Source organism: Amphiura filiformis, unplaced genomic scaffold (genome assembly GCF_039555335.1).
Source record: "Amphiura filiformis unplaced genomic scaffold, Afil_fr2py scaffold_47, whole genome shotgun sequence".
Lineage (NCBI taxonomy): Eukaryota > Metazoa > Echinodermata > Ophiuroidea > Amphilepidida > Amphiuridae > Amphiura > Amphiura filiformis.
In genome coordinates, this window is record NW_027305511.1 from 258,402 (window position 1) to 285,793 (window position 27,392).

Below are 27,392 nucleotides of genomic sequence, written 5' to 3' on the forward strand. Positions count from 1 at the left end.
ATACCTTCATATATAGTTTAATATTGTGTTATGTTTGAACCTAAACTTGCTTAAATTGTGGTTCTTTTTTTAGCTGGTTGTACACCGTCCTGCCAGAATGATGGAGTTTGCAACGGACAAAACAGGTGTATGTGTCCTGCCGAGTACACTGGACCAACGTGTGAAACATGTAAGTGTGGGCTTTAACCAAACTAAACACCAAACACCACCCAAAATCTAGTACCCGAGATACCATACCTTGAATAGTTCCTCGTTTGAAGATAGTACCAGATAATTAATAATTGAGGTTAAATGTGAATTGAATGTGTTACGCCTAGATACAGTTCTATTAACTGCATGTTTGATTATATTTATAGTAAGATGTCCTACTGACTACTGTTTGAACGGAGGGACATGTGTACCTGGCGACAACGTAAACATGGTAAATGAATGCCAGTAAGTACAACAGTTCACTTTCGTATTTGTCGCGCAAATCAGAAGAGAATTTTTGAAGACAGGGCAACTCAATGTTATAATAATCAGATATCGATGTAAATGTTGTCGTACATCTCCAAAGATGTAAAAGGGTCGGAATATCAAGGAGTACCTGTCGATACCCATTACGGGCCTGGGGTAATGAACACATGGCACCTGACTCTTTAATTCGTCAGGATGTGTATAATTTTATAACCCCTCTTAGCGGCGGTGGTGCCAATGGGTACTCTTTGCTTGTAACACGAAAAAAGGTGTCATTTGGGATATATTTGATATTGTCTGTATTAATAGTGGCGTAGCCAGCACCTTTTCAGAGGGGGGAGGGGGGGCAAGGGGGGGGGGGGGAGTCAAATTTTAAGGGGGCACCTTTTGGCGACAAAATCAGTTAATGTTACAAAATGCGCGCGAATCTAAACTTAACGCTAAACTGGCGAAATATGGTACAAAAAGTGAATAAATTCGCGCGAAACACTTTTTAGGTTAGAATGACAAAATAATTATAATGTAAATTTGGTCAGAAACACAAAAAGTCTTTAAAATGTCGGGCGGTCACCATCCCACAGGGGGGGCAAGACTTTTCACAGCGGGGGCACCCCCTTATGGAAGATAATTCTAAAATCAAATCTTTACATTTTTACATGGTAAAATGTTCACATAAAAACGTTACAAATGTATGCGAGGCTTCCCTCAAGGTATATAAATGCCCCGAAACCATGAGCTTCCGGGGGCATCGCCCCCTTCACCCCCATGGACCCCACGCCAGTAAACGCTCCGCTCGCTTCGCTCTATCTATTTCTAAATCAACTTGGGGGAATGTTTGGAGTCTTGCCCACCCTGGCTGAGAGGGCTCGCTACGCCTCTGGTAACAAACAATTATTAGGGCTCATTCACACCAAGGTCATAAAGATAACTTTACTGAATGATTAAATGAATAATTAAGAAGCAATTGACAAGTATTAGATTCCGTAACCATTGGTGTTTGATAATGGCGTGAGCTTATAACCTTATATCAAACCTTTCAATAAGACGGAAGAAATGGATCAACTCTGCGCAACTCGATACTGTATACATGGTGTATGCTGCAATCTACATATATTACGGTCTGAGGTTTTAGAGTTCGATTTATAAAATGAAAACTACCCTTTGTCACCAATTATATCCTTATAGAGCTATTTGATCAGGTAGAACATTATTCATCTATGTTTGTAGTTAAACATGACAATGCAAAGAGAAACGAACATTGAGTTCTTACCTAGTGTACATCGCGCGTCATACTGCATATTTATATTCTTCAGGAAAAACACTAATAGACTTACGTACTCAAATGTCCATAAAAGTATTGTAAACCAAATTCTAAAGCATTATTGAACAAATCTGTTATTGTTTTTTTAACTAGATGTTCTGAACGATTTGAAGGCCTTCGATGTGAGACACGGGTTCCTACAGGTATGTTAATTTCGTTCAGCTAACATGCAGAAGCGTCTGCGTTGGAGACTTTTAATAATAATCTGTTATCACATAGTTTTCTATTATCATTGAAGTATAGGACTTTTTAATTTTTCGGATGAAATTGGATTTGCTGTATATTCATATTGTATAGCAACAGTCATTTTGTAGAATTTGGTCTTGGTATTACTAAAAATAGGTTCCTTTGTCAAAGCTAAATGGCAGGTGTATGTTCTTACAACTAAAGTACCCATATCTCACACTCCCAAGCACGCATGTCGTAACAGGGGCTAAGTTCTCTCTATATAGGCTTAGCAACAGGGGTCCTGGCGCAGCCCTAATAATATAAAACAAATTTTATGAGACAGGTGGACAGACTAGCCAACGACAAATACTCCGAAATAGTTTTTGTTAAAATAAACATACAAAAAGACATTTAACTTACCAAGGGGGCATAGCTTTGTCTCAAAACCTATCAAAGCGCACATAAGTTTCTTAAAAAGTTAAATGAGGGCATATTTACCAATTTGGCTGTAAATAAAGACAATAAGAACAAAAATAAACAACAGTCATACTAAATAATAAATATACTAAAACAATACAATAGTAACCTAGTGAAAACTTTTGGTAACAAACGGTCAAGCTAAACGAACTTCTCAGGTGAAATTAATGTATTAATATGTTAAGATACAAAATGTTGAAATTATTTACAAAATATGTGCTGGTTATTACTGTTGGTTAAATCAAGATATGTACTGGCAATAATAACCATGTGATAACCGTGAAGCAGTCACGTTTGTTTTGATTTTTGTAGGGAAAATATATTGGAATAATGCCCTATTGCGGTTACGCACGAAGTACAAATCTATTGTTGTAATGTGAACAATAAACCTACGTGCAGTTCATGTAATGTAATAAAATACAATAAACGGGTAAACTCAAAGTTCCTAAATATGAAGGGAATTTGATTCAAATGTGATCGTAAAAAATGATTGATTGCATTTTAATGACATTGAGAATAGTCAAAAATGCGCTTATCAGGTTAGATATTGTGACTACAATAGGTAGGTACCTGTGCGTGTCCCGTATCAAACAATAGATTCATACCTATAATTAAATCTCATCAAAACACCGGTAATAGGAAAAGATAAAATAGATTTAGTTATGCTCATGAATTGAACTGTGTCCAATTTTACACAATACTCAAGTTTCCTTGTTTCACTAAAATTAATTTACAGTACATTATTAATCAGGTCGTTGAAGCACCTGATGTTTGTGATTGCTTACATTCTTGACTAATAATTATTCCTAATTTCTTTTTTTCACTAACACAGTTACTTACTTACTCACTTACTTAGTTAGTTAGTTACTTACTTACTTACTTACTTACTTACTTACTTACTTACTTACTTATTTATTTACTTATTTACTTATTTACTTATTTAGTTATTACTTATTTACGTACTTACTTACTTACTTACTTACTTACTTACTTACTTACTTACTTACTTACTTACTTACTTACTTACTTACTTAAAGGGGCATTTCGTGATCCACAGCCTCATCCCCCACTTTTCCAAAAAAAGTTGAGATTTTTACACCACTGGATACCTCTGGCTACATAATGTTTATGTACCAAATATTTCTTGCAGATTAATTCGTTTAGCAAAAATATCGCCAAATTTGAATTTCGTTCTGGTGCACCAGAACGAAATTACAACACATTGTCTATGGAGAAGTGTAATACACATAATCATGCATAACTCGCAAACGCAAAATCGGAATCAACTGAAATTTTGGAAATAAGCTTTTTTCGTGGATATCTACTAAAAACGTCATAAAAAGAGGATGCTAGGATCACGAAATCCTCCTTTAATTACTTACATCTGGTTCTGAATAGGAACTGTTTGTGTTGGTCAGTTAGCGGAAATATGCCACACAGAAATAAGCTGACTACCCATCAAACACGAAAGTGTTCTTAAAAGTTTTGAATAAAACGTTCAAACGTTTTAAAATGTTTTCCCCATTTCCATGGCAACTGTCAATTGGTAACAGGCCCTTTTGTCATCCCATGTGCCTCCTCATACCATAGGCCTATAATAGTTTTTGTATTATTTTCTATGCTATGCTATCACGTACTCTTTGTATTTATTTTTCACTTGTTTTTGAACTCATATTGAGCGTACCTGTCTAACTGTATTTATTTTTCACTTGTTTATTCTTCATTTATATTATACTGATATATTGATTTAAAATTAATTCTGTATTAATTATAGTTTATTATCCAACTAATTTAGTACTTGCTTAGTATGCAATCTTACAAAGTGTATCGTGTTTTAATTTATTATACCGTATTATTTATTATTCATTTTCTATTATTGTTGTTGCTATGTAAGATGGAAAAGCATGTGAATAAACTACTTTGAAATTTGAAATTTGAAAATGGCGGGTTATATAAAGGTCATGAAAACGTTTTAAAACGTATTATAAAATATTTCGCACACTTTAATATTTGGCCTCGTCAACACTAAAATAACATTATGTTAGAATGTTTTGCATTAAGTTTTCAAAAATGTTTTTGAATGCTATTAAACGTTTTTATACCCTTCATATAACCCGACATTTAAATATTTTCTCTAAAACGTTTTTTGCTTCAAGTAGCAAAACTGTGTAGTGTACAAGTTTAATTTCGCAAACATAGATTCTTGAGCCAACCGCTTCAGTGAACATAGTGTATTTTGCCCATAGCAAAGTCAGCAATTAGCCAAGGCCTAACGTTGTGTTTCTTGATGCAAAAGAGCACAGGTTCATTTTAAAATTGAGTTTAGGTTTACTACTGCCCCTGTGATATTGTTCACAGTAAATATAATTAACAATATCATACCAGGACCATTGAAATGGTTCTAGGTCCTTTCAAGTGAAATTCAAAACCTTTCAAGTGAAACCAACGAGTTCCTTGTAACTGAATTATACAATACTGTTTACAATTACTGAATTACATCCAGACGAGAAGGCTTGACGTCGTCGTTAGTATAGATTACACGTTGGTGATCTCGATTACTGATTTATTGAATTATAAATCAAATATTGATTTATTGATTTATCGATCGATTATTGATTGATTGATTTATATATCGATTATTGATTTATCTACAATTCAGGTTTATCGATCGTTTATTGATGTTCTGATCTAATTTATCGATCGATTCTTTATTGATTGATTGGAAGTGACCTTTGAGCTCATGAACTCTTTGAGCTCGTGACCCACAAGCGAACGCTAAAATAGACGGGTACAATACTGAATCATATGTCAATCTAGAGATCCGTGCAATGGTAAATTTGCTTAAAGTGATTTCATAAACCCTCATTTATTACAATGATCTTTCTTTTGTCCAACGACAGGGCTATCTGGTGGCGCGATCGCAGGTATTGTTGTTGGCGTCATTGTCGGGTTGGTCACTCTCGGTATCGTCTTATGTGTCATCTGCATGCTTCTACGACCTAGGCCAAGCTTCCCCTGCACCTGTTGGTATTCAACCTGATCTGGCAGCAAATGGTTTTGGCAATAACTTTATGTTAACCGACGGTACAACGGTGGGTGAAATTATATTTTCTCGTTTCTTATTTATTTCACCGTTGGCAGAATAGCAGGCTACCTAGAGGCAAGACTCATTATCACACGTATGCCTATTCAATATATTCAATATTAACAGTCTATAGTGTGTAATGGCTTGAATGCGTCATAATTAAGCAGGTGCATAGCCAGTTTTCTTGGTGGGAGGAGTGGGCAAATAAAACAATTCTTCCCCGTTTTGCTGGAGAATGGCAAAGACGACAAAAATATACCGAGATACTGCAAATGTAAAATCTCTGTCCTTGCGTCGCCAAATGTTGGGATTTTACACTATTTTAACCCATGGACTCATGAAAATGCATCCCTAACTTGCCACAAATTCCTGAACCCACATTTCCACTAAGACATCCCCGGAGTTATTTATTGCTAGTATTTTTTGCTTGGATTTTTCCGTAAGTAACAGAATAGCAATAAATCATTGAATGACGTAGAATTCAGCATCAAGTACGCAGACCTACAGTATGGCTATGCGATGTACCTTTTGACCAGGGGGAAATATCGCTACTGGAAGTTGATTATACCACAAACCTCAAACTGGCCGTATTTTGAAGAAAAGGCATGAGCCCCTGAATTAATTTCCACGCCATTATGATGTACTATTTGCACACTCTAGCCATTACTAACTTGTTGGTGTACATTGATTTTCATCATTATTTCTTTCAGAGCCAATATCTCAACCAGCCCTCTGCGTTCCCGACTAATATCTTCTAGACTAATACCATCCGATGTGTGAGTTGTATACAACTGTCTCAATAATCGGTCTATTCCAGCTAAAATCCATACACCCCCTATGGAGGACACGATATCATAATAATTAGCCTATGAATCTCATTTTTAGCCTGACAAACACGTACCAAAATAAGGTAAAATCCAAAACTTTTGCGCACTTTTAAAATGCTTCGGCCGCCACTGTCCTCAATCTCCTACACAGGGGCTGTAGATTTCAAATTGAGTCATCCATTCTGGTAACCACGTTTGAAATCCACGCGCCTTGTGTAGACAATTAATGTCATATCTTCCATGGGGTGTATGGATTTGAACAGGAATAGCCCATTATCACCATTGCTTAGCACTAGAATGACCAATCCACATCGGGAGCTGTCAACAGTTATTTTAAACATAAAAGTAAAAACGTATGCTTATGTTAAACAAGGCGGCTATTACAGTTATGGGTCTATTTCCTTATATTTTTTTAATAATTTCTGTTCAACATAATTAGTTAAATTAAACATTAATCTTTAAGTGGAAGTTAAATGAAGCGATTTGGTCATATGAGTCGCTTGTTAAGTTGTCATTACAGTAAAAGACCTGGAAATATCAAGGAAATAACGAGTGTAAAATCTTATTTCTTTCACATAATGTTTAAGATTAATTCGTTTCTTCAACTATTATTTTCTTACCCAAAACCTTCTTATGTACTTCTTAATTTACCATTTCGTGAGACTAAAAATTAGCAGATTCTGACTAACATTTGGTGTTTTTGGAGAAAAGGGTATTTTTAAAATCGTAATTTTTCAAGTTTTAAAATGTCACCTAATTCGGTTTGTTTTGTAAAGAATTTGCTTGTGTAAAATTATCAATTCCGGTTAAAATTCTTCAGTTTTTTGTATGTTTTTGTAAGCTTTTTTTGTAACCACTCTAACCGGTTAGAGTAGTTGTCAAAGTCGGAGGAACATATGGGTGGTTACAAGTGGGTGGTAACCAATCCAATTAATAAATTATTTGAACATTTTTGTCATGATTGGGGAATGTAGGAAAAGGAAAACCCGTCACATACCAATTATATTATAGGATATATGGTGAAAATGAATTTTGGCTTATAATTATTTTGGCATATGCTCGATTCAAGTCTTTGGTGATTTGCCTCATTAAACAACAAAGTCGTTCGTAATATATTCCGTTTTCAGCTCAGGAAAGGTAATGAGTTAATTTGAGTCTATGATAGATGTCAATCAAAGTCGGATATGAAATTACAACATTATATATGAAGCCGATGAGGCGTAATATATTCCGTTTTTCATATTGATATACTTCACGCATCCAAACATTTTAATAAGCACTGTCTAGTAGTCTAGACCCAGCTAATAAGAGTTACAAAGTCCATTACGAATTGTTATGCAATACCAGAGGTTTGAACGGAGCCAATCATGAATATCTTATGCCATATGAGTGGAAGACAAAAACTATTCCTTGACTACAGATTGGTATACCAAAAACGTTAACAAATTAGGAGACGAGATTCGTTCTCTATGGTAAAATTAATGATAATATTATAAATCGAGTAAATTAATTGTTTAGAACAGTAATTTCAAAGTTGTGACACTGTGTTCACACTATCACAGCCTGTTAAAGCCATAATGTGTGATTACAGATTGGTATACAAAAACCGTTAACAATAGGAGAGGATAATCAATCCGCTCTCTATGGTAAAATTAATGTTAATATTATAAATCGAGTAAATTAATTGTTTAGAACAGTAATTCCACTGTTGTGATTGTGTTCACACTATCACAGCCTGTTTAAAGCCACGATGTGTGATTTGCCCCACAGCGACGCCCTTAATTTTTTCTCGAATTTCTACTTTTGCATGATTTTAATGCCCAATGGTGTACTAATACCATGTGAAAGAAGCAATTGCAGTAATCCTAGCTCAAAATTTTTGTAATAAACCCGTAGATCCCCGGTTTTATTCACCAATTCCCACACAGAGCTAAATGGTTTCATTTCATTTTACCTCATTATTTCGGTTTAAAATGATCAGAAAACCTCATTGACAGTTGTTACTACTATTATGTATTAATTATTGGCAGATAATATTAAACAAAATTAATTTTTGACCTAAATCATACATTATGGCTTTAATCTTTTAAAATGAAAATATTTTACTACACAGAATGACACATATTATTGGTGTCACATAGTTACTCAGAATGCGTGGAAAGTTATCGAACAAAATGTACAATTTGAAACACTTTTTCCAAAACAGAAAGAATAATTATTTTGAGCTAGGATGATTAAAGATTACAAGTAAACAGTCATAAATGTTAACGGTTTATATCAAGATGGTTGCAAAGAGGGGCATGTTTAGTATATTAACGCATTATATTTATGATTATTATTATCCCAGCAAACACACAAATGTTCTTAAAATGTTCATTCAAAACGTTTTAAAAACATTTTAATTTCGGGTTATATAAAGATCATGAATACGTTTTTAAAACGTTATTGTAAAATATTTTGGGCAAACATTTTTGTCAACAGTTAAATAACATTCTGTTAGAATGTTTGCATCACGTTTTTAAAAATGTTTCACGAATCTTGTTAAAACGTTTTTATACCCTATTATATAACCCGGGATTTATAACTTTTCTATAAAACGTTGTGTGTTACTGGAATATTATACATCTTTATAATTTCACAAGAAAGAGCAAAAAATTAAATTTCCCCTCTGATTGCGCCACATTAAAGCATCGTGATTCAATAACAGGTATAGAAGGGTGTCTTGATTATATTGCTAATATAAAGTAATACAATGTATACGTGTTGAACAAATTGTACGTTTTCGAAAAATATATTTTTAGTTTCCACATTTCAACCATTTTGTTTCTACAAACCCTCGTCTTTCAAAGGTGCTACCCGCCATCTTTGATTTTCACTCCTTTTAGCTAAATCCATGAACAAGGGACGTCACATTGGCCAAACAATTTGGTCATTTTTACAACATAAGCCAATTATACCACCCTACCTGGGGCCTGAGTATAAACTGCATACAGAGGCCTATGGTTAAGGGATTGTTGCCATTACTTCAGTTTCCTTTTAATAATAATTGTAAACTTTCTGCTTATTCAAGAATTGTTGAAGAAAAATAAGTACAGGTTTGATGTTAATTAGATCTTCGGCAGAAACAAACCCTATTTGGTCTCATTAGCCACAGGAATAGTACAATGTGTGTAATGAGGAATCAGCAATATCGATGGGGTATGACATCATAGTACCGTTTGGTGCTTATTTTGGTATGAATATCCTGCAGACAGGCATATTTAGGACATTAATTTAGGAAAATCAAGAGAAGATGTGGCTACCACCCACTCGATCAATTGTGTTAAGACGAGGGAACAAGTTTTTTTCTTATCATCTTTATATTACTCAGGAATATTTTTTAAATGTATATTAGGCTGAAAAAAATAATAGTTTGTCTCATAACCCCCTGGCGCATTACATTTATGCTGTGTGTTTTCTCTTGCAAAATTGCAAAAGTAAACTTTTATTTCTTTTCATTCGGTTTTTTTTCCAAGTTAACGAAAATTTGGCCGAAAATTGTTTGTGAAATTAATTTTCAGTTTCAAATGAGTCTCCGATTGAATTGCCAAATTCGAAAAATTAATGTAGACCGCATCAGAGTTTTAAGTCCCATGGGACATGAGGCAAACAGTTAATTTTATTTGGCCTTATCTATTATTAACTAGCAAACCCTTATTTTTGGTTCATGATTGGTAGCTACATGTACATTATGCTACCCACAGCTTCATAAAATTCACCACAAATGAATTGACTATGTTTTGCGTGTTTCAAACAAACACACAATATGCACGAGTCTATCCACATTTCACTCAGAACTCTATTCAACCGAAGGCTATTGTTGTACAAGGCTCACTCAGTGATTTAATGAAGCAATACAAATGATCGAATTTGGTGTTGAAATGAGCCCCGCGAGCTTTTTTGGGGTCAACGTTTTTGCTTTTCAAAGAAACATAATTCTATAACGAAACATATTTCCCAAATTTCTAAAGCACATCATATCAAGCTATATGTCATAGTTTTGTCAGAATTTCGGTTTTGATTTCACCATTTTTCAATTCCGATTACCAATTTTGTCAAAATTAACTCGCGAATGTACCCATGGATGGATGATTTTGTAACCCACAATAGAAATCGATTATTTCTACTGGTTATAATAGAAATGAAGTACTGGTTGGATATTTTGGCAGTCGCAAGTGAAAAAGGTGAAATCAAAACGGAAATTCTGACCAAAGTATAATATATAGACCCACACGATGTGCCTTACAGAGGTGGGAAATATATTTCTTTAGCAAACTATATTAGTTTGAAACGCTAAAAAATGAATTCTGAGAAAATCTCGCGGGCGAAGTTAAGGCCTATAAAATAAGAAATCTTACACTAAAAGACACAATTTCATGCCTAATTTTAACACCAGGATTTGTTTAAAAAAAGTATATCAAAGCACTATGTTTTTAACTGACATTTCTGAAGGAGAAAATATTGCTTTATATTTGACCGAGAAAATTAATTTCATAGCAATCTATTAATTATGCTGATTTCAACATGTATCGGTCGACTTTTAGCGCGACTATGCATAACAATAGAAGTTGCTGACTAAAGTTCTGAGTGAGCTTAGGTTTCAAAAATACCTTAAAACTCCTACAATGGCTATCAATCATAAACAACAGATTAAGGATCATTTAGGTCAAAAATAAGTGTGTGTGTGTGTGTGTGTCTCCAAAACTGCTATGTACTATGTTGTTTGTGCTTTGTGTGGGGTGGAGGTGTGGGGTGAGTGTCTGTTTAAGATTTTTTTTTTTAAAGGCCTTTTCTTATTAGTATTGCTACTAGTTTATTATTTTAAAAGTAAGACTTAGTATATGAAGACCTGAGCTGCAGAGGTGCCTTAGTCTGATTTTGGCGAAATTGGGGTCAGAAAATATAATGCAAACCCTTTTTAAACCTAATTTGTAAATGCTTTTTAGGAGGAGGGAGGATCAAATATGGTATCTTCATTGATTCGAGTTGAAAAGTGCCTAAGTGTTTTTATTTTGTAAATCTAAGTGCCTATTAATTTTAATTGAAAAACACATTAGTTATGGATATAATAATGTATAATAAGATATATTAAAACTGGTTTTAAATAACAAAACCAGCTGTTTCAAGGGTATGAAAATACTTTATAATGTAATGAAAAATAATCTTTGAGAAAGTCTACAAAAATTTGTATTAACGCCGCAGCTTAGATAGCGTTTTATCATTACCAACCCATAGTGTGTTTGCATGGGTTTTGATAGAGATAGGCCAACAGCACATGTGATAATTATGTCACCTATATTTATGGTGTTATTTTTTAATGTAATAATAGTATTTGCTAAGGGTTCTGATCTAAACATCAATATAAAAATGTAATAATTGACACGTTCATTGCTCAGAGCTGCAAAAGTGCCCAAGTTCAAAATCAATAGTATTGATCTATCAAGAACCAATTCTTGTGCTAATACATTTCTATAGACATTTCCAATGTGCATGCCAAATGTTATTTCCTTTCATTGTTTTGATACTGTATTTTGAAAACATTAAATACTTATTTTAAATGCCAAAATTTGACTTGGGCACTTCAGCAGCTAAGGTCTCCATAATAGAATGATTTAGACATTGAAGCTTAATCTGGTCATTAAAGGAACATAATGCTACATAATTCGTCATGAACATCGAATGAATTCGATATTGATATAAACCGTGGAGTGCCTTTAGCGATTCGCCGAGCGCAGGTAGCGACCGCGTCAAACCGGCTGTCATTGTTAAATACTTCGATATAGCATCGTCCTCTGTCAGAATTAAGTATGCAAAGGATTGTTTTCTATTTGTTAGTATGCGGTATTCATAACGATATGAAGCATCTGTGAATGATTTTTGTGACCAGTTTGTTTTGACGTTATAATAGTGTTAGTATCATTAAGGTCGTGCTTGGTGTTTGTACGGGTGCGGTGTCTGTCTGTGTGTGAGTTTGCTCATGTGGGTGATATTTAAAGTAATGTAATTATTAAGAAATCAATTAAGGGGAGGCATTAGTTTCAAAATATATTTTCTAAAATATTAACATTGCTGCGCCACCCGTTGCTATGGCAACCCCGGCCTTATTAGATTTTTGAAGGATATGGTTGCGGGTAATTTTCAAGTGCTTTTTGATTGGTAATTTTACATAAATTTTGGTTTGCATAATCTTGAATACTTTTAGGTAGGGGCGCTTCCGAAGCACGCAATTTCAAAAAATACAATTTTGAAATTTCTCTTTATAGAATTTCAGATAAATATATAAAATATAAAAGAAATACAACACACACATTAATATAGGATAAACATTATTTCGCGCAACTTATTTCGGTTGAGCAGACATAACTTTTGACCTAAATGTCCAATTTAAGTCAAATGAAAAGAAAAAGTAGACTGGGCTATATGATTCCCCATTTGAATGTAAAAACAAAATTTTCAAAATAGCAATTCATCACTTAATGAAATTAATGCCACCCCTTAACATAATAAGACATACATGTAATTATTTAAATGATGGGAAAATGAGTTTGTCTCGAAGGTCCCCATAAAAATACGTATTAGATATCTTTATATACTTATTTATCTATTTTTTCCATTAAACATTATCTTACAATGTAAACATTTTCCAGACATTTATGATGTAACTAGTTAAAGGCCAGTGTATCAGATTGGTTAAGAAACACGTGTAAACACCCGTTTCTAATTCTGTGACATGATAAAAAAGTAAACTTTCAACCACTCAGGAGCTTTGAGACAAACTGATTTGTATCTTAGCTTATAGACAGCTTGTAGAGAATAAAATGGGCACAGAAGGTATACGTGATATTGTTTGCCGTCTATTTATTCGTGTGAATCTGTTTAATGTTTAATCTATAAAGGACAATTATTATACAAACAGAGGAAACAGAGTGTTGACAGCAATTTTTACCTCTTTCCAAAGTTGTTTCAAAATTGCATATGCACATTATTATTAACCTATTGGAGAATAAATTTTGAAGAAAATCAACAAAAAAGTTTTGAAATGAAAAAGAAATCTATATTGTCCAGTAATCCTATGAAGGGGCACCTTCCATGATTGGGGTGGGCACCTGGTCAGATTGAGAGGCACACGCCCTTTTTCGACAAGTTTCCTGTGGGATTGTCCAATCGATTGGGAGACACGTACCCCTATGATGCTCACGTCACTTATTATATTGCCTACACTTATACGTTCGCCTAATGGCGCTATGGGCTCCCTTGACGTAACTGGAATTTTAGACACAAACTAAAAGTGTCCTCCCATAAAAATCCCACCAGCAAATAAGGGCACATACCCTTAATTCTTGTTGGGATTTTTAGAGGAGGGAGCTCTCTATTTGTACATGAAATTTACTCCAAGGCAAAGTAGCCCAGGTGCGCCATTAGGCGAACGTTTACGGTATGTAAATAACGCTTGAATAATTCTGGCAAGTAGATTAAAATTCCAATCTGTGAAATGTGGGTTTCCTTATTTTTTGGTCCCCCGTACAAATAAAAAAGTAAGGGTAAACATGATAAATATAGTTTGATTTTGATTTCTTTAACTGAAAGTACTTACTGCACTTAATGCTATGTTGACAGGAGAGGGGTTGATTAAAAGTGATTGACATATCGGGAAAATGTGTGGGTTTTTTGGGTTAAGGTGTGTGGGGTGTGGGGGGGTGTGGGGTGTGTGTGTCCTTAAAAATTACGATTTGGTGCAAGAACCGTTTTTTTTTACACAAAAAGCGCGACTACACCCCCCTGAATGAAATCAACTACTTATAAAAATAGCCAGAGTATATCTGCATGCGCTAAACATGTGATTTTTAGTTTTTCCAAGCAAGAGATTTAGTATATTGAAATGGTTCGGTGATATTAAGTTATATAGCATTCAGATATTATTGTCTGAATAATGCCAATGACAGGACGAACGTTTAGGAATGTTCTACCTATTGAGACGCATTAGAGTGAAAAAGTCTTCGTCCTCGTTTCTATTCATGTCAATATTAATAACGTCAAGCAATTGTCTTGGAGTAGGTTTAAGTTCAATATGCCATGGTAAATGGGCACGTAACATAATTGTCTGGTCTGGTTTTCAAGTCAAAGGGCAATATATGTTTTGCTAATTAAAGGAAGAAACTACCTGCTATGTTATTTTATTGCAGGCCTATATATATGTTGCATTTTACATATAGCAACACCAACCTCTCAAGTATAAAAATTCAATACATAACCATCCAATATCAAGTTTAACTAGTCCGACTCTTTCATTCATACTTATGTGGTATGGACGTAAGCCATGTATGAATGGACAGGGTTCAAAAGAAATAACTTCCCCCTAAAATTACAAAACATTTCTTTGCATAACTGGAAATACATTTTGTTGATTTGAAAAATTTAAAAGCTGTGATTAGAATAACCGCGCCGCTACCCTCCCAAAGTTGTCTCATTTCCCAAAACTATTTGTAGTCAAAAAGAATCACATTTTCCAAAAATGAAGCTTTAAGTTGCATTTTCAACATTAAATGTACAAAACCTTCTCGATATCAATGTTATGATTGATTTAATTGGTTTATATTTCTTTACCTTTCTGTCTCTGATCCCTAAGTGACTCATGCAACCATTATTCAGTACAAAACAATGGTTCGTTGGAATGAATTGTGACATGAATATGAATGAGATTTTCTTTCAAAAAGACCAGTTGTTTCAAAAGGATAAAGTCACTAGGGATGGAAAATCAGGTTCCACGCATACATTTGACCAACTGGATGAACATTTACCTGTAAATGGGTAGGCTGAAGCATCTTGCATCTTGATTTAAAGTGATGGATTTCTTGGATAAAGGTGTAATCCCAGCAAACACAAAACGTTTTCGACATCATTCGCAAAAGGTTATAAAAGGTTGTCAGAAAACGTTGAAATGTCGGGTTATATAAAGGGTATATTAAGAAAGAAAAAAAGCAAGGTACACCAACTTGATGTGGGGAAACAAATAAAATGCAGACTAGACAGTACGCAGGGGGACAAAAACAGCAAATGTAGGCATAAGAAGGTATATTAAGAGTATAAAACGTTTTCATAACCTTAAAAAACATTTTTTGATAATCTACCGTTCAGCAAACAAAAATGTTTTACAGAAAACGTTTAAATGTCGGGTTATATAAAGGGTATAAAAACGTTTTAATAACATTCCAAAAACATTCTTGAAAACTTGATACAAAACATTCTAAACAAAATGTTATTTTGGGGTTGAAAAAATATTTTGCGAAAAATGTTTGCCCAAAATATTTTCAATAACGTTTTAAAAACGTTTTCATGGCCTTTATATAACCCGACATTTAAATGTTATTAAATGGTTTAAAAAACACATTTTAAGAACATATCTGTGTTTGCTGGGTTAAAATATTTTAACATAATATTATTTAAGTATTGACACAATATTTGGCAAAAATGTTTGCAAAAATTAGTTTACAATAACATGTTTTGAACACATTTAAAAATATTGTTGTAGTGTGTTTTCATACAAAACATTTTAAAACGTTATCATGACCTTTATATAACCCGACATTTTAATGTTATTAAAACGTTTTTACGTTTGTTATTTCAGTTCAAAATGGATAGAAACCCTTCCCAACAATTATTATTAGTATTTTTTCAGCATTTTGATTATATATAGAATAAAAAATGAAAAATTTAAAGGAAATCGTACATTAAGGGGGTACTACACCCTTGGCTAATTGTGTGCCTATTTTTGCATTTTCTCAAAAATTATAGCACATTGGTGACAGGTAACATATGTATATTATAGGGGCAAGGACTAAAACTACTGTATTGAAAATTCAGCAACTCAAAGCAAGTAGTTATTGATTTATTGATCAAATATTGGTTTTCCCTCATTTTTGACTGTAACTCCACAACTGTTGTCTGTGCTGAAATAAAATTTCTATATATTACTGCCTTTATGATTAATTAAGCTGATTAGGTCCTTGGTTGCAGGAGGTGCGGACAAAGTGTGGACACGGGGGTGTGGACACGGAGCCATACAAACTGTATGGAAAGGGTCCAGCACAGATTGATGACATGCTTTTATGTTGATTTACAAACTAAAATCTATGATTATTTAGTACCAAGATAGATAGCAATCATATAGCAATTAAATAATTAAGTAGTGTGGGTAATTTTAATTAATTAATTAGACTAACGAGCTGGTTTGTGGGTCACTCCATGTCTTTTTAAATAGACTTCTATATAAAACAGTCGATTTTCAAAATTGCTTGTAATAATTCCGAAAGTGTCAAATGAAGAGATAGATAATTTGTACTTAGGGAGTGTTCATAAATATTTTGGTGGGGGTTGGAAAATATGGGGATCAAAAAAAAATTGGGGGGATCAGTCCTTAATAGGGGAAAATTTGAGGGTAAAAGTCCAGGGTAAAATTTATGAGAAGGCATGCACATTCCAAATTCCGCATGAATGTTAAGTATTCATTGTGTACTCTCAAGCTTCAAATCAACAAAATGTGCGCACAATTTGGGTGTAACAATATGACTCCAATGAGTAATAACTCCAGCGGTAATTTTTAGCTAATGAGTTAATGACCATAGGCGTAAATACCCAGTGGATGGGGATAACCCCCCCCCCCCCCAATATTTAGATAGGGGGATGGTCAATACAATCATCCCCCCATGTTGATGCCTGTATATGGGTTTCTGTACAAATTAACCTATATTTGGCCATTTTAACCAAGAAAGTGCCCAATTATTTTCGCTTCGCGCAAATTCATTCCAGTTTTGTATTATATTTCACCAGTTTAGCTTCAATATGGCAAAAATTTTCGCGCGCTTAACGCGCATTTGTACCATAAACTTATTTTGCCATCAAAAGGTGCTGGATTCACTAGACTTCAAGAATTTTCTCCAACCCCATCCGCCAATGTCAAAAAGAAATCTACGCGACTGTTATATTTTGGGTTTCTTTTTAGGACATGAAGGGGGGTTCCAAAAAAATTATACCATAAAAAAGGGGGATAACAAAATCCACCCTTTTTTAGGAGGGACCACAAATATTTCGATGTCCGGGGTTCTTGAACTTTTCCACCCCCACCAAAGTATTTATGAACACTCCCTTATTCTGGGTTGTTATGATTATTTTACTTAAACCAGTTACTGCAAGTATTTTAAGCAGCTAATTAGCATTAATTAAGATTTTTGAATAATTAAATAGGTTTAATAATGAAAAAAGAGATCACCCGGTATACATATATTAGCCAGCATTACACCCTATACAAACTATGTATTTTCTGGGGCCTTTTCAAGCCTGGTTTGACTTTGACCTCCGCAGATTTTGAAAATGCTCCTAAAAAGAAAAAGGCAATTTAAAACTATTCAATATGTTCATTAAAATGTTAATTGGTACACCCTGTATATTTTTTCACACACTCTAAATATTAATATCATGTGTAGGTTTTTGTAATTTGTGCTCTTTAACTTTCCATGTATACCTGTTTTCACCTATGAAAACATGTCACATAAGAGGGTCCCAACGTATGACACATGTAAATGTACATTAGCCGTGGAACAATAGTAACTCATTGACTGCATAATCTTAGAAATAGGCAACAAGACATAAAAATTATACAGCACCCTCAACATCCAAAATACCCTACCCATTCAAGCAAATGATCGCGGGTTTGGTTGTACGGACTATAGGGAGCGTTATAACTAGAAATGTCATGCAGACATGGTACGACACGAATGTGGATATTCATAATTACTATTCATTCATATTCAATCATATATCAAGTCAAACTCAATATGCTGGGTTGAATGCGCATGTAATGTCCGTCTTTTTGTACGCTTCTGCGCAGTATACAATTTCGTTATACAATAAGTGTCAATATTAGGGGTGGTGCAATAATTATGTGTACCCCCGGGGTGAATTCTCAAAATGGTCTGCCAAAATCGCTTGCTCCCCCCTTTGGCCGTGCCAAAAATCTTTGCCCCCCCTTTCGACGTGCCAAAAACCTTTGCCCCCCTTTGACGTGCCAAAAACCTTTGCCCCCCCTTACACATGCAAGATTTTGGGGAACCCGAATTTAAAACCTTAAATTGTCTTAACATATAATGCGAGCGCAGCGAGCAGGAAATTTTGCATATTTAAACGTGTTCGTAACGTTTTCCTACGCCTTTTAGGGCGTAATATAGAAACGGTGCCCAAAATATCTGTGCCAAAAATTGCTTGCCCCCCCTTTTGACCTGCCAAAATCGCTTGACCCCCCTTTCGACCTGCCAAAAATGCTTGCCCCCCTTTGGCCTGCCAAAAATATTTGCCCCCTATAATTCACCCCCCGGGGTACACATAATTATTGCACCACCCCTTAAGGGTAGACGAGGTATTGGTGGCCGAAAAAGCCATCTTTCATTATCTAAATCTATATATTATTATTGAAAATACCACTTTGATGTTTTGCAAAAGTTCATTCTACAAATCATATACTTTGAAAACTTGCTTGATTTATTGTTGTGAATGAGTTATGTACGTTTTACAAAAGTGTTGTTGTTTCAGCGTTCTTTACAACATAACAGCAGAACCACAGGACCGACAAAAGTATATCTGTGATATTTGAATTCTTCTACACACTCGCTATGAAATGATCAATGCAATGTTTGCCAAAGCTCACTACCATTCGCAAGATGCCGTGAACTACCGAATTGCAACAGTTTAAAATAGTTGCTAACCTTAAATTTATTGCAAGAAAACATATGCTAATTTTTAGCACCTAAAGTGCCGAGCTCGGGTGAAATCTAGTGAAATTTTGCTACACCAAATTCTGTATGAAAGAATTCTATTGAAATAATATTGAATTCTAACATATGTGCAGTAAAGCCACGCTTTAAATGCATTCAATTAACAAAAATAAGTAATCGAGTATATTAATGACAACTAACCTTGTCACACCCATCTCTGACAGGTATGAGACCTTCGAAACAGCGGTCCGTGAAGTTGCCGAGAAAGTTATTGGAAAGCAAGAGCCATGCGGACTACCAAGTTGGGTATCAGATGCAACCATCAGACTTAAACTTGAAAGGGATGAGGCCAAAAAGCGGTACTCCATTTCAAAGTCTCTTCAATCTAGAGAAAGATGGAGGAACTTGGACACCAGCCTTAACAACTCCTATAAATCTGATGAGCTTGCTACCCTCAATAAGCAGATGGAAGACCTGAAGCTGGCCGACGAGACGGGGAATTATACCACCACCTGGAAAATTATACACTCGCTTTCTGGGAAGAACTCAAGGAAAGGGTTGAAAGTCAAAAAGAGAGATGGATCAGCTCCAACCAGTGACCATGAACTGCTTGAGGAATGGAAGGACTATTTTAGCTCACTCCTTAATAACGACAGTGGCACAGCAGCTTCAGAACTTCCTGCACCAGCTGTTGAAGATCTTCCTATTATCACTGAGCCCCCAACTCGTGAAGAAGTAGTCAAAGCAATAGCAGCCATGAAGACCAACAAGGCAGCAGGATTGGACTGTGCTATAACTGCAGAAGCACTTCAGGGAGGAGGGGATAGCATGATTGATATGATTCTCGAATTCTGTATGGAAGTATTCTCAACGCTGACACCACCACGTCAATGGGTTACGAATGTAATCATTCCTCTACCAAAGAAAGGTGACCTCTCTCTCATGACAAACTACCGTGGTATTTCGCTTATGTCCATTGGCGCAAAAGTGTACAACAAGATCCTTCTGAACAGGATCCGACCCCACATTGATCCTTTACTGAGAAGCAACCAGGCTGGCTTTAGATCTGGTCGCAGCTGTGCTCAGCAAATACACATTTTGAGGAGGATCATGGAAGGCTTCAAGGAGTACCAACTTCCCTTAACAGTCACTTTTGTGGACTTCAAAAAGCCTTCGACTCCATCAACAGGTCCGTCATGTTTTCAGTGCTGCGGCATTATGGAATACCAAAGGTTGTGGTCAATGCCATCCAGGTGCTCTACAAAGACTCCAATAGTGCCGTTATGGTAGATGGCAGTATCTCAGAGCCTTTCAAGTAACAACTGGAGTGCTTCAGGGTGATGTGTTGGCACCATTCCTGCTTATTATCCTGGTAGACTACCTTCTGATGAAATCAACTTCTGGAATTGACGCTGGAATTGTTACCTACCCACGTCGGTCAAGCAGGTATCCTGCCAAGATGCTGAATGACCTGGATTTTGCTGATGATATTGCCCTGCTGGAATCTTCAATAGACCGGGCCCAGTCACAGCTTACTAGGACTGCAACTGCAGCAGCAGATTTAGGCTTTGTAATCAGCGCACCTAAGACAGAATATATGACTGCAAACTGTAACGCCCAACCAGCACTTGAAGTCTATGTCACAGACTTCAGGTATTTGGGTTCCAAGATGGGCTCTAGTGTTGGAGACCTAAAAAGAAGAAAAGCACTAGCCTGGGCAGCTTTCTGGAAACTGGAACGTCTTTGGAGAAGCCCGTCCCTGCCAATCGAAACAAAAATCAAGCTGTTTCAGACAACGTGTGTTACTGTCTTTCTGTACGGGTGCGAGTCATGGGTAATTACCAAGGACATGGAAAACAAGATCAATGCATTTGCAACATCTTGCTACAGAGTCATGTTAAAGCGTGTGGATCGGATTCCAAACGAAACCATCTACAACCTGACCAACACCACTCCACTGGTTGCCAGAGTCAAGATTCATCAACTCAAATTTCTCGGCCATATACTGCGTCTTGAAGATGGCGAGCCTGTGAAAGAATCTGCGCTTTATATTCCACCACATGGCCGCGCACACTGTACTTACAGTATGTCCAGCACCTCCTGGGAGATACTGAAGGGATGCTGCAGCCAAACAAAATTGTTTCGCTTGCCCAAGATCGCATTAGTTGGAGAAAGCTTGTAGTCGCCTGCTCCGCAGCCGACTGATGATGATGATGAACCTTGTCTTACTGAGCCATATTGTATACTAGGATTAAGAAATTTCTATAATTATAAACGTCATTCTACTGTTATATTTGGTATCAATGTATAGCTATTATATGAGTCTCCTCTATCCAGTAATACCAAAATAAGTATAAAAATTCCCCCCATAATTCCGTAATATGATGCCAAATGAGAGTGCCCTGATAAAAAGTATATAGGCAGCATTTGCTTCGGTTAAAAATTCTATTTTCAGCGGATTTATCCCAAGTAGAAAGTCGATATTAAAAACATCGGTCGATGTTTTGCCACAAGTTAAAAAAATAACGGTTAGTTCATGAAAAAGAAGAAGTGAAATTTAGCAAAACGCGACGAGGTTTATTTGCCCGTAAGAGAGCTCTATTGTTCCGCTATTGTATCCGCTATTGTATCCACTATTGTATTCTATTCATAAAAGCTACTGCAAGAATCGCGGCAATCCCTGATATTGCTGGTGTCTACCGACGGCGTTTCGCATTTATTAACATTCAAAATGATCCGATACTCTTACATTTATAGACTTATTACCGCTTTTTATATCATATTCAGAAATTGCAATTATGAAAACTACAAACTTTGAAAGTGAAATATATTTACCATCGAAAATATATCATACTTAAATTCTATAGAATCTATAGATACCCAACCCAGAAGTGCCCATTTATTTTCTAAATTTTTGAGTGAACATGATAATGCGATTGATTTTCTTACACGTAAAATACGGCCAATTCAGAGAGAAAATCTTGTTTCACGTATAGGGCCAGCTAAGGGCCTACTATAGACATTTTCTTTTTGTTGGCTGCCGCTGAGCTACATCTTTTTACTAATTATAGATACGTCAAAACGTGTTCCCATGTTGAAAGTGTACAATCTATTTCTACTTGCTTTAGAGAGAGCACAATTGAATGAAGACGATTTATTTATGCCAGGGTTTCATTTAATATAACTATTTTATATTTTAATAATACCCCATACCTAACAAGAACATAAGGAAATATTGTAAAGGCCATAAATATACGCACTCATGCATAGGGAGACAAACATGATAAAGTTAATCTGTTCTTTTCATTCTCGTTCATAAACCTTTGGAACATTTCACATGCATGATGTTTGCATCAATCCTTCTCGGCAATCTAGGGCCATAGGCCTATAGTAATTTTAATCATGAAACCGTAGAACGATCTGTTGGTTGGCATAGATATTGAATAAAATTGAATCCCATCACATCAATTCAAAGCTACACCCTTTTTTGAAATACTGGTTACCACTGGCTTAAAATGAATTGACAATAACTTGAAATTTGGACATTTTGAGATAAATCCATATCATGGGTAATGTGAGGCCGCTCTTTTCATTGGTGATATCCTCAAATCACCACCATGCCACCAAATAATGAAAAGTAATTGAACAAAGTGGTGCTGTTCAACGATGTTTTAATATAAAATTATACACTGACGTTTCGTACAAAAGTACTTTATCAAAGTGAGCAAAATAGAGAATGTCTGCGAGCGCGGAAAATACAAATGAGAAACGCGATGTTAAAAGGCGCGTACTAGAAATGGCGCAACACGCAAATTAAAGCGGCGCGAGCGAAAGCAGTCGCAGACAAACTCTAGATATTAAATGAAATGCAAAGAAAGAGGAAGAGAGACTGAGGAAAATAAAGGAAGAAAGTAAAGAGTGAACAAGAAAGAGAAAATAGAAAGAAAGAAAAAAAGAAAGGAGGAAAGAAAGAAAGGAAGGAAAAAGAAATGAGAAGAAAGAAATAAAGAAAGGAAAAAGGAAAGGAAAGAATGAAAGTAGGCCTATGAAAGAAAGAAAGAAAATAAGAAAGAAAGAAAGAAAAAAAGAAAGAAAAAAAAGAGGAAGAAAGAAAGAAAGAAAGAAAGAAGGAGAGAAAGAAAGGAAGGAAGAAAGAAAGAATGAAAGAAAGGAAAAAAAGCAAGGAAGGAAAATGAAAAGAGAAGAAAGAAATAAAGAAAAGAAAAAGAACTAAAAAAGAAAGGAACAATGAAAGTAGGCCTATGATAGACAGAAAGAAAAACGAAAGAAAGGAGGTAAGAAAGAAAATTAATACAAAAAACTGCTATAATGGAGAGAATGAAGATCTACCAAATGGGCAGGGCGTGACCAAAAGGAAATTAAAGTTTGAATGCAGAAAATTGGACATTAAGTCCGATGCTATCAGGGCCAGCAAGGGTGCCGTAATGGCATATAGTATGTATAGGAATGGATGAAATAAATTGATTGATTGATTGTATGTTGTTCCTTCAAACAACGCTAGTGATCTGAACCTGAGGTTTGGAGAAGGCCAGTGACTTTAAGATCAGACGGAATATGGGGAATCTCGTTGTAGTGGCGCGTGATGGGAGTGTCACGGTTGTTTTTGCTCACTTTGATAAAGTACTTTTAAAACATCGTTGAACAACACCATTTTGTTCAATTACTTGTCACTTTTTACCATGCGATGTTACGTGGGACTCTTAATTTTTTCTGCACCAAATAATGAGATTTATATATTTTCTAAGACATTAGATCTGTTGAATAATTTATTTTATTCAAAAAGAAAAACGTCAAGTGTTCAAACTTTAAAGCTCTTTTTCTCGAAACAGCGATTTTAATTTCAAGTTAGATCATTTTACCAAATCAGGGCCGAATTAGGCTGTTTAGCTTAATCATGTGAAGTGACCTCTTGAAATGATATCACACTGATCAGACTGATCTTTATGTTATTATAGTGAGGCCCACATACAAAGTTCAACAAAAAGTGAACGATGTTATAGCTTGGAGGGCTAACAAACCAACACCGCCAAATTCGACTGACGTGTGTACAACGTGGGAAGCTATGAGGAAATTGAACACTCGTTGTCTGATCATGCATGTGTTTATGGTTATGGATAACGGTTACTTAGCAGCTCTCGTTCTGCTTGGGTTTATTGAATACACTCTATATATAGTCATCAATATGTCGTTTCCAGTCCCTCGATGAACTATTGGGTTCAGCTATTATTTTTTTAAATAATTCTTACCCCATGCAGCTGATTGGGGTGGTTACGGGTCGTCAAAACCACTAACCGCGAAATGAGGATATCGAACTAGTTTGCCCCGCAGGGCTAAAAAGAACCACAAACCGCGAAATATGGATATCCAACTACTTTGCCCCTCGAAGCTTCAAAAAACCACTCATCCCGAAATATGGATATCCAACTAGTTATCCTCGCATGGCTACAAAGAACCCACTTACTGCGCAATATTTTTTACCTAAAAAAAAAAAAAAGAATTAATAACTACCAAAAAACGTTTCAAACCGTAAAAAGGGGCCAAAGTTTAAAAATCTTTCCTGTGTGGCTTTTCACCCTTTTTTAAACTTGGTCCCATTTATGAAAGCTTCGCGCGAATTCATTCCAGTTTTGTACCATATTTCACCAGTTTAGCTTCAATATGGCCGCATTTATGAAAGTTTCTAAAGACCCATATGAAGTCATCTTTAGGCTACTTGTTTGTTTTCTTAGTTGTCATTGTTAATTTTGTAGAGTAAATGAATTAATGTTCGTGCGTGATTGATGTTTTTCCGTAAAGACGTTATAATGTATTTTGATTTAAGCAAATACTCTATGATTAATTAAGCTGATTAGGTCCGTAGTTGCAGGAGGTGTGGACACGGAGGTGTGGACACAGAGGTGTGGACACGGGGGGGTGGACAAAGAAGTGTGGACACGGAGCCATACAAACTGTATGAAGATTGATAGCAATCATATAGCAATTAAACAATTAAGTAGTTTGTGTAATTACGAGCTGGCTTATGTCTATTTATATAGGCTTCTATATAAAACAGTCGATTTTCAAAGTTGCTTGTAATAATTCCGAAAGTGTCAAATGAAGAGATAGATAATTAATTTTGTACTTAGGGACTCCAATGAGTAATAACTCAAAACGGTAATTTTTAGCTAATGTTACGAGTCGTACTTGACTCAAGGCCAAAATCACCTTTTACCCGAACTCACACGAATGCACAACACAAATACACTGTTTGATTAAGCTAACACAATTTAAGTCTTTAATTGAAAGCAAGTTTTGTTTGGTACAATATAATGACAACAAATGCACATATACACTAATCAAATATAATCACTCTTTATCTATTTTGTACTTAGCCCGCATTCTTCTTCTTGGTGATCATAAAGTTCTTGCAATGTTCTGGACGACTGCTGTAATATATCCTTATTCATTTGTCCTGCGAAAATCAGCGAAGTCCTTTGTATACTTGCATTGATAAATCCTTGAGTATTAAATCCTTATACGAAAATGGTGTTCTCCAAACACGTTTATAACTCCTTGCGCAGTTCTCCTATACTAAACTCCTTGCGCCGTTCTCCTAAGCTAAACTCCTTGCGCAGTTCTCCAAATTTAACTCCTTGCGCTGCTTTCTCCAAACTTGGTGCTATTTCCACCTTTTACACAATATCTTCAGGAAGCAGGACTGCGATGCAGTTGTCCCCACTTATTTTGACAGTTGCGTTGCTCCTTTAACCAGACTTCAGCAAATCGGCAGAAGAATATATTTTCCTTTCTTGGAAGAAGTACGTTCTTTGACGTATTCTAGATCTTCTCCGACAACACCGGTAAATATAGTCCGGCTGCAAACATCATATTTTGGGGGTTAGATGGTTTTGCCAGTTAAAGTTTGTTTTTTTGCTGGTTATTGATCTTTGAATGGTGAAGAAAAAGATTCCGTGGGATGTAAAATCGTCACCCTTGGGCAATCCGAGATATTCAAGATGGCCGCCACGTATCTCTGAAATAACATTCAAATGGTGTTTTAGTGACAAAAGGTATCATACCAAATAACTATAGTGTTTTGGGCAGATAAAGTTTGTTTTTTGCTGATAAATGATCTTTGAGTGGTGTAGAATAAGATTCCAAGGGGTGTGAAATTATCACCCTTGGGCAATCCGAGATATTCAAGATGGCCGCCACGTATCTCTAAAATAGCATTCAAATGGTGTTTTATTGACAAAAGGTATCATATCAAATACTGTTCTGGGCAGTTAAAGTTTATTTTTTTGCTGATAAATGATCTTTGAGTGGTGTAGAATAAGATTCTAGGGGGTGTACAATTGTCACCCTTGGGCAATCCGAGATATTCAAAATGGCCGATTTGTAACTCTGAAATAGCATTCAAATGGTGTTTTAGTGACAAATGGTATCATACCAAATAATGATAGTGTTTTGGGCAGTTAACGTTAGTTTTTTGGCTGATAAATGATCTTTGAGTGGTGTAGAATAAGATTCTAGGGGATATAAAAGTGTCACCCTTGGGCAATCCGAGATATTCAAAATGGCCGATTCGTAACTCTGAAATAGCATTCAAATGGTGTTTTAGTGACAAATGGTATCATACCAAATAATTATAGTGTTCTGGGCAGTTAAAGTTAGTTTTTTTGCTGATAAATGATCTTTGAGTGGTGTAGAATAAGATTCTAGGGGGTGTAAAATTGTCACCCTTGGGCAATCCGAGATATTCAAAATGGCCGATTCGTAAATCTGAAATAGCATTCAAATGGTGTTTTAGTGACAAATGGTATCATACCAAATAATTACAGTGTTTTGGGCAGTTAAAGTTAGTATTTTTGCTGATAAATGATCTTTGAGTGGTGTAGAATAAGATTCTAGGGGGTGTAAAATTGTCACCATTGGGCAATCCGAGATATTCAAAATGGCCGACACGTAACTCTTAAATAGCATTCAAATGATTTTTTGGGGTAACAAAACAAATAATTATAGCGTATTAGTTCGCATTAATGGTAGTGTGGGCTCAATATGTAATATATGCACGTAGATTATGAATTGACACGCTTCAGTGATCCCAAATTGCATGATGGCGTCACGTGAGTTGTGTAATGTATGCTCATAATAGGTAACTGTCTTTTCTCAACATATTGAATGGTTTGCATAACATATCATACTCACACGTTTCTTGTTATTTAATTTAATTATTCTTAACCATTTGCATAAAG

The 27,392-nt window shown here is 35.5% G+C and overlaps 1 protein-coding gene and 1 long non-coding RNA gene across 2 annotated transcripts in view; both read left to right on the forward strand.

The window, feature by feature from the left end:
- Positions 1 to 13,207, forward strand: part of LOC140144283 (uncharacterized) — a 241,163-nt gene extending 227,956 nt beyond the window's left edge. Inside the window, exon 2 of the long non-coding RNA XR_011857859.1 lies at positions 11,119 to 13,207. This is a non-coding gene — a long non-coding RNA (uncharacterized lncRNA). The remainder of the gene's footprint in view (positions 1 to 11,118) is intronic.
- The window catches only part of LOC140144287 (uncharacterized), a 74,873-nt gene extending 61,666 nt beyond the window's left edge, over positions 1 to 13,207 (forward strand). The window contains exons 14-18 of the mRNA XM_072166106.1: positions 74 to 169; positions 357 to 435; positions 1,871 to 1,920; positions 5,323 to 5,514; positions 6,218 to 13,207. Of these exons, the coding sequence (XP_072022207.1) occupies positions 74 to 169; positions 357 to 435; positions 1,871 to 1,920; positions 5,323 to 5,462 (365 nt within the window). The 3' untranslated portion in view covers positions 5,463 to 5,514; positions 6,218 to 13,207. The remainder of the gene's footprint in view (positions 1 to 73; positions 170 to 356; positions 436 to 1,870; positions 1,921 to 5,322; positions 5,515 to 6,217) is intronic.
- Positions 13,208 to 27,392: the final 14,185 nt, after the last annotated feature.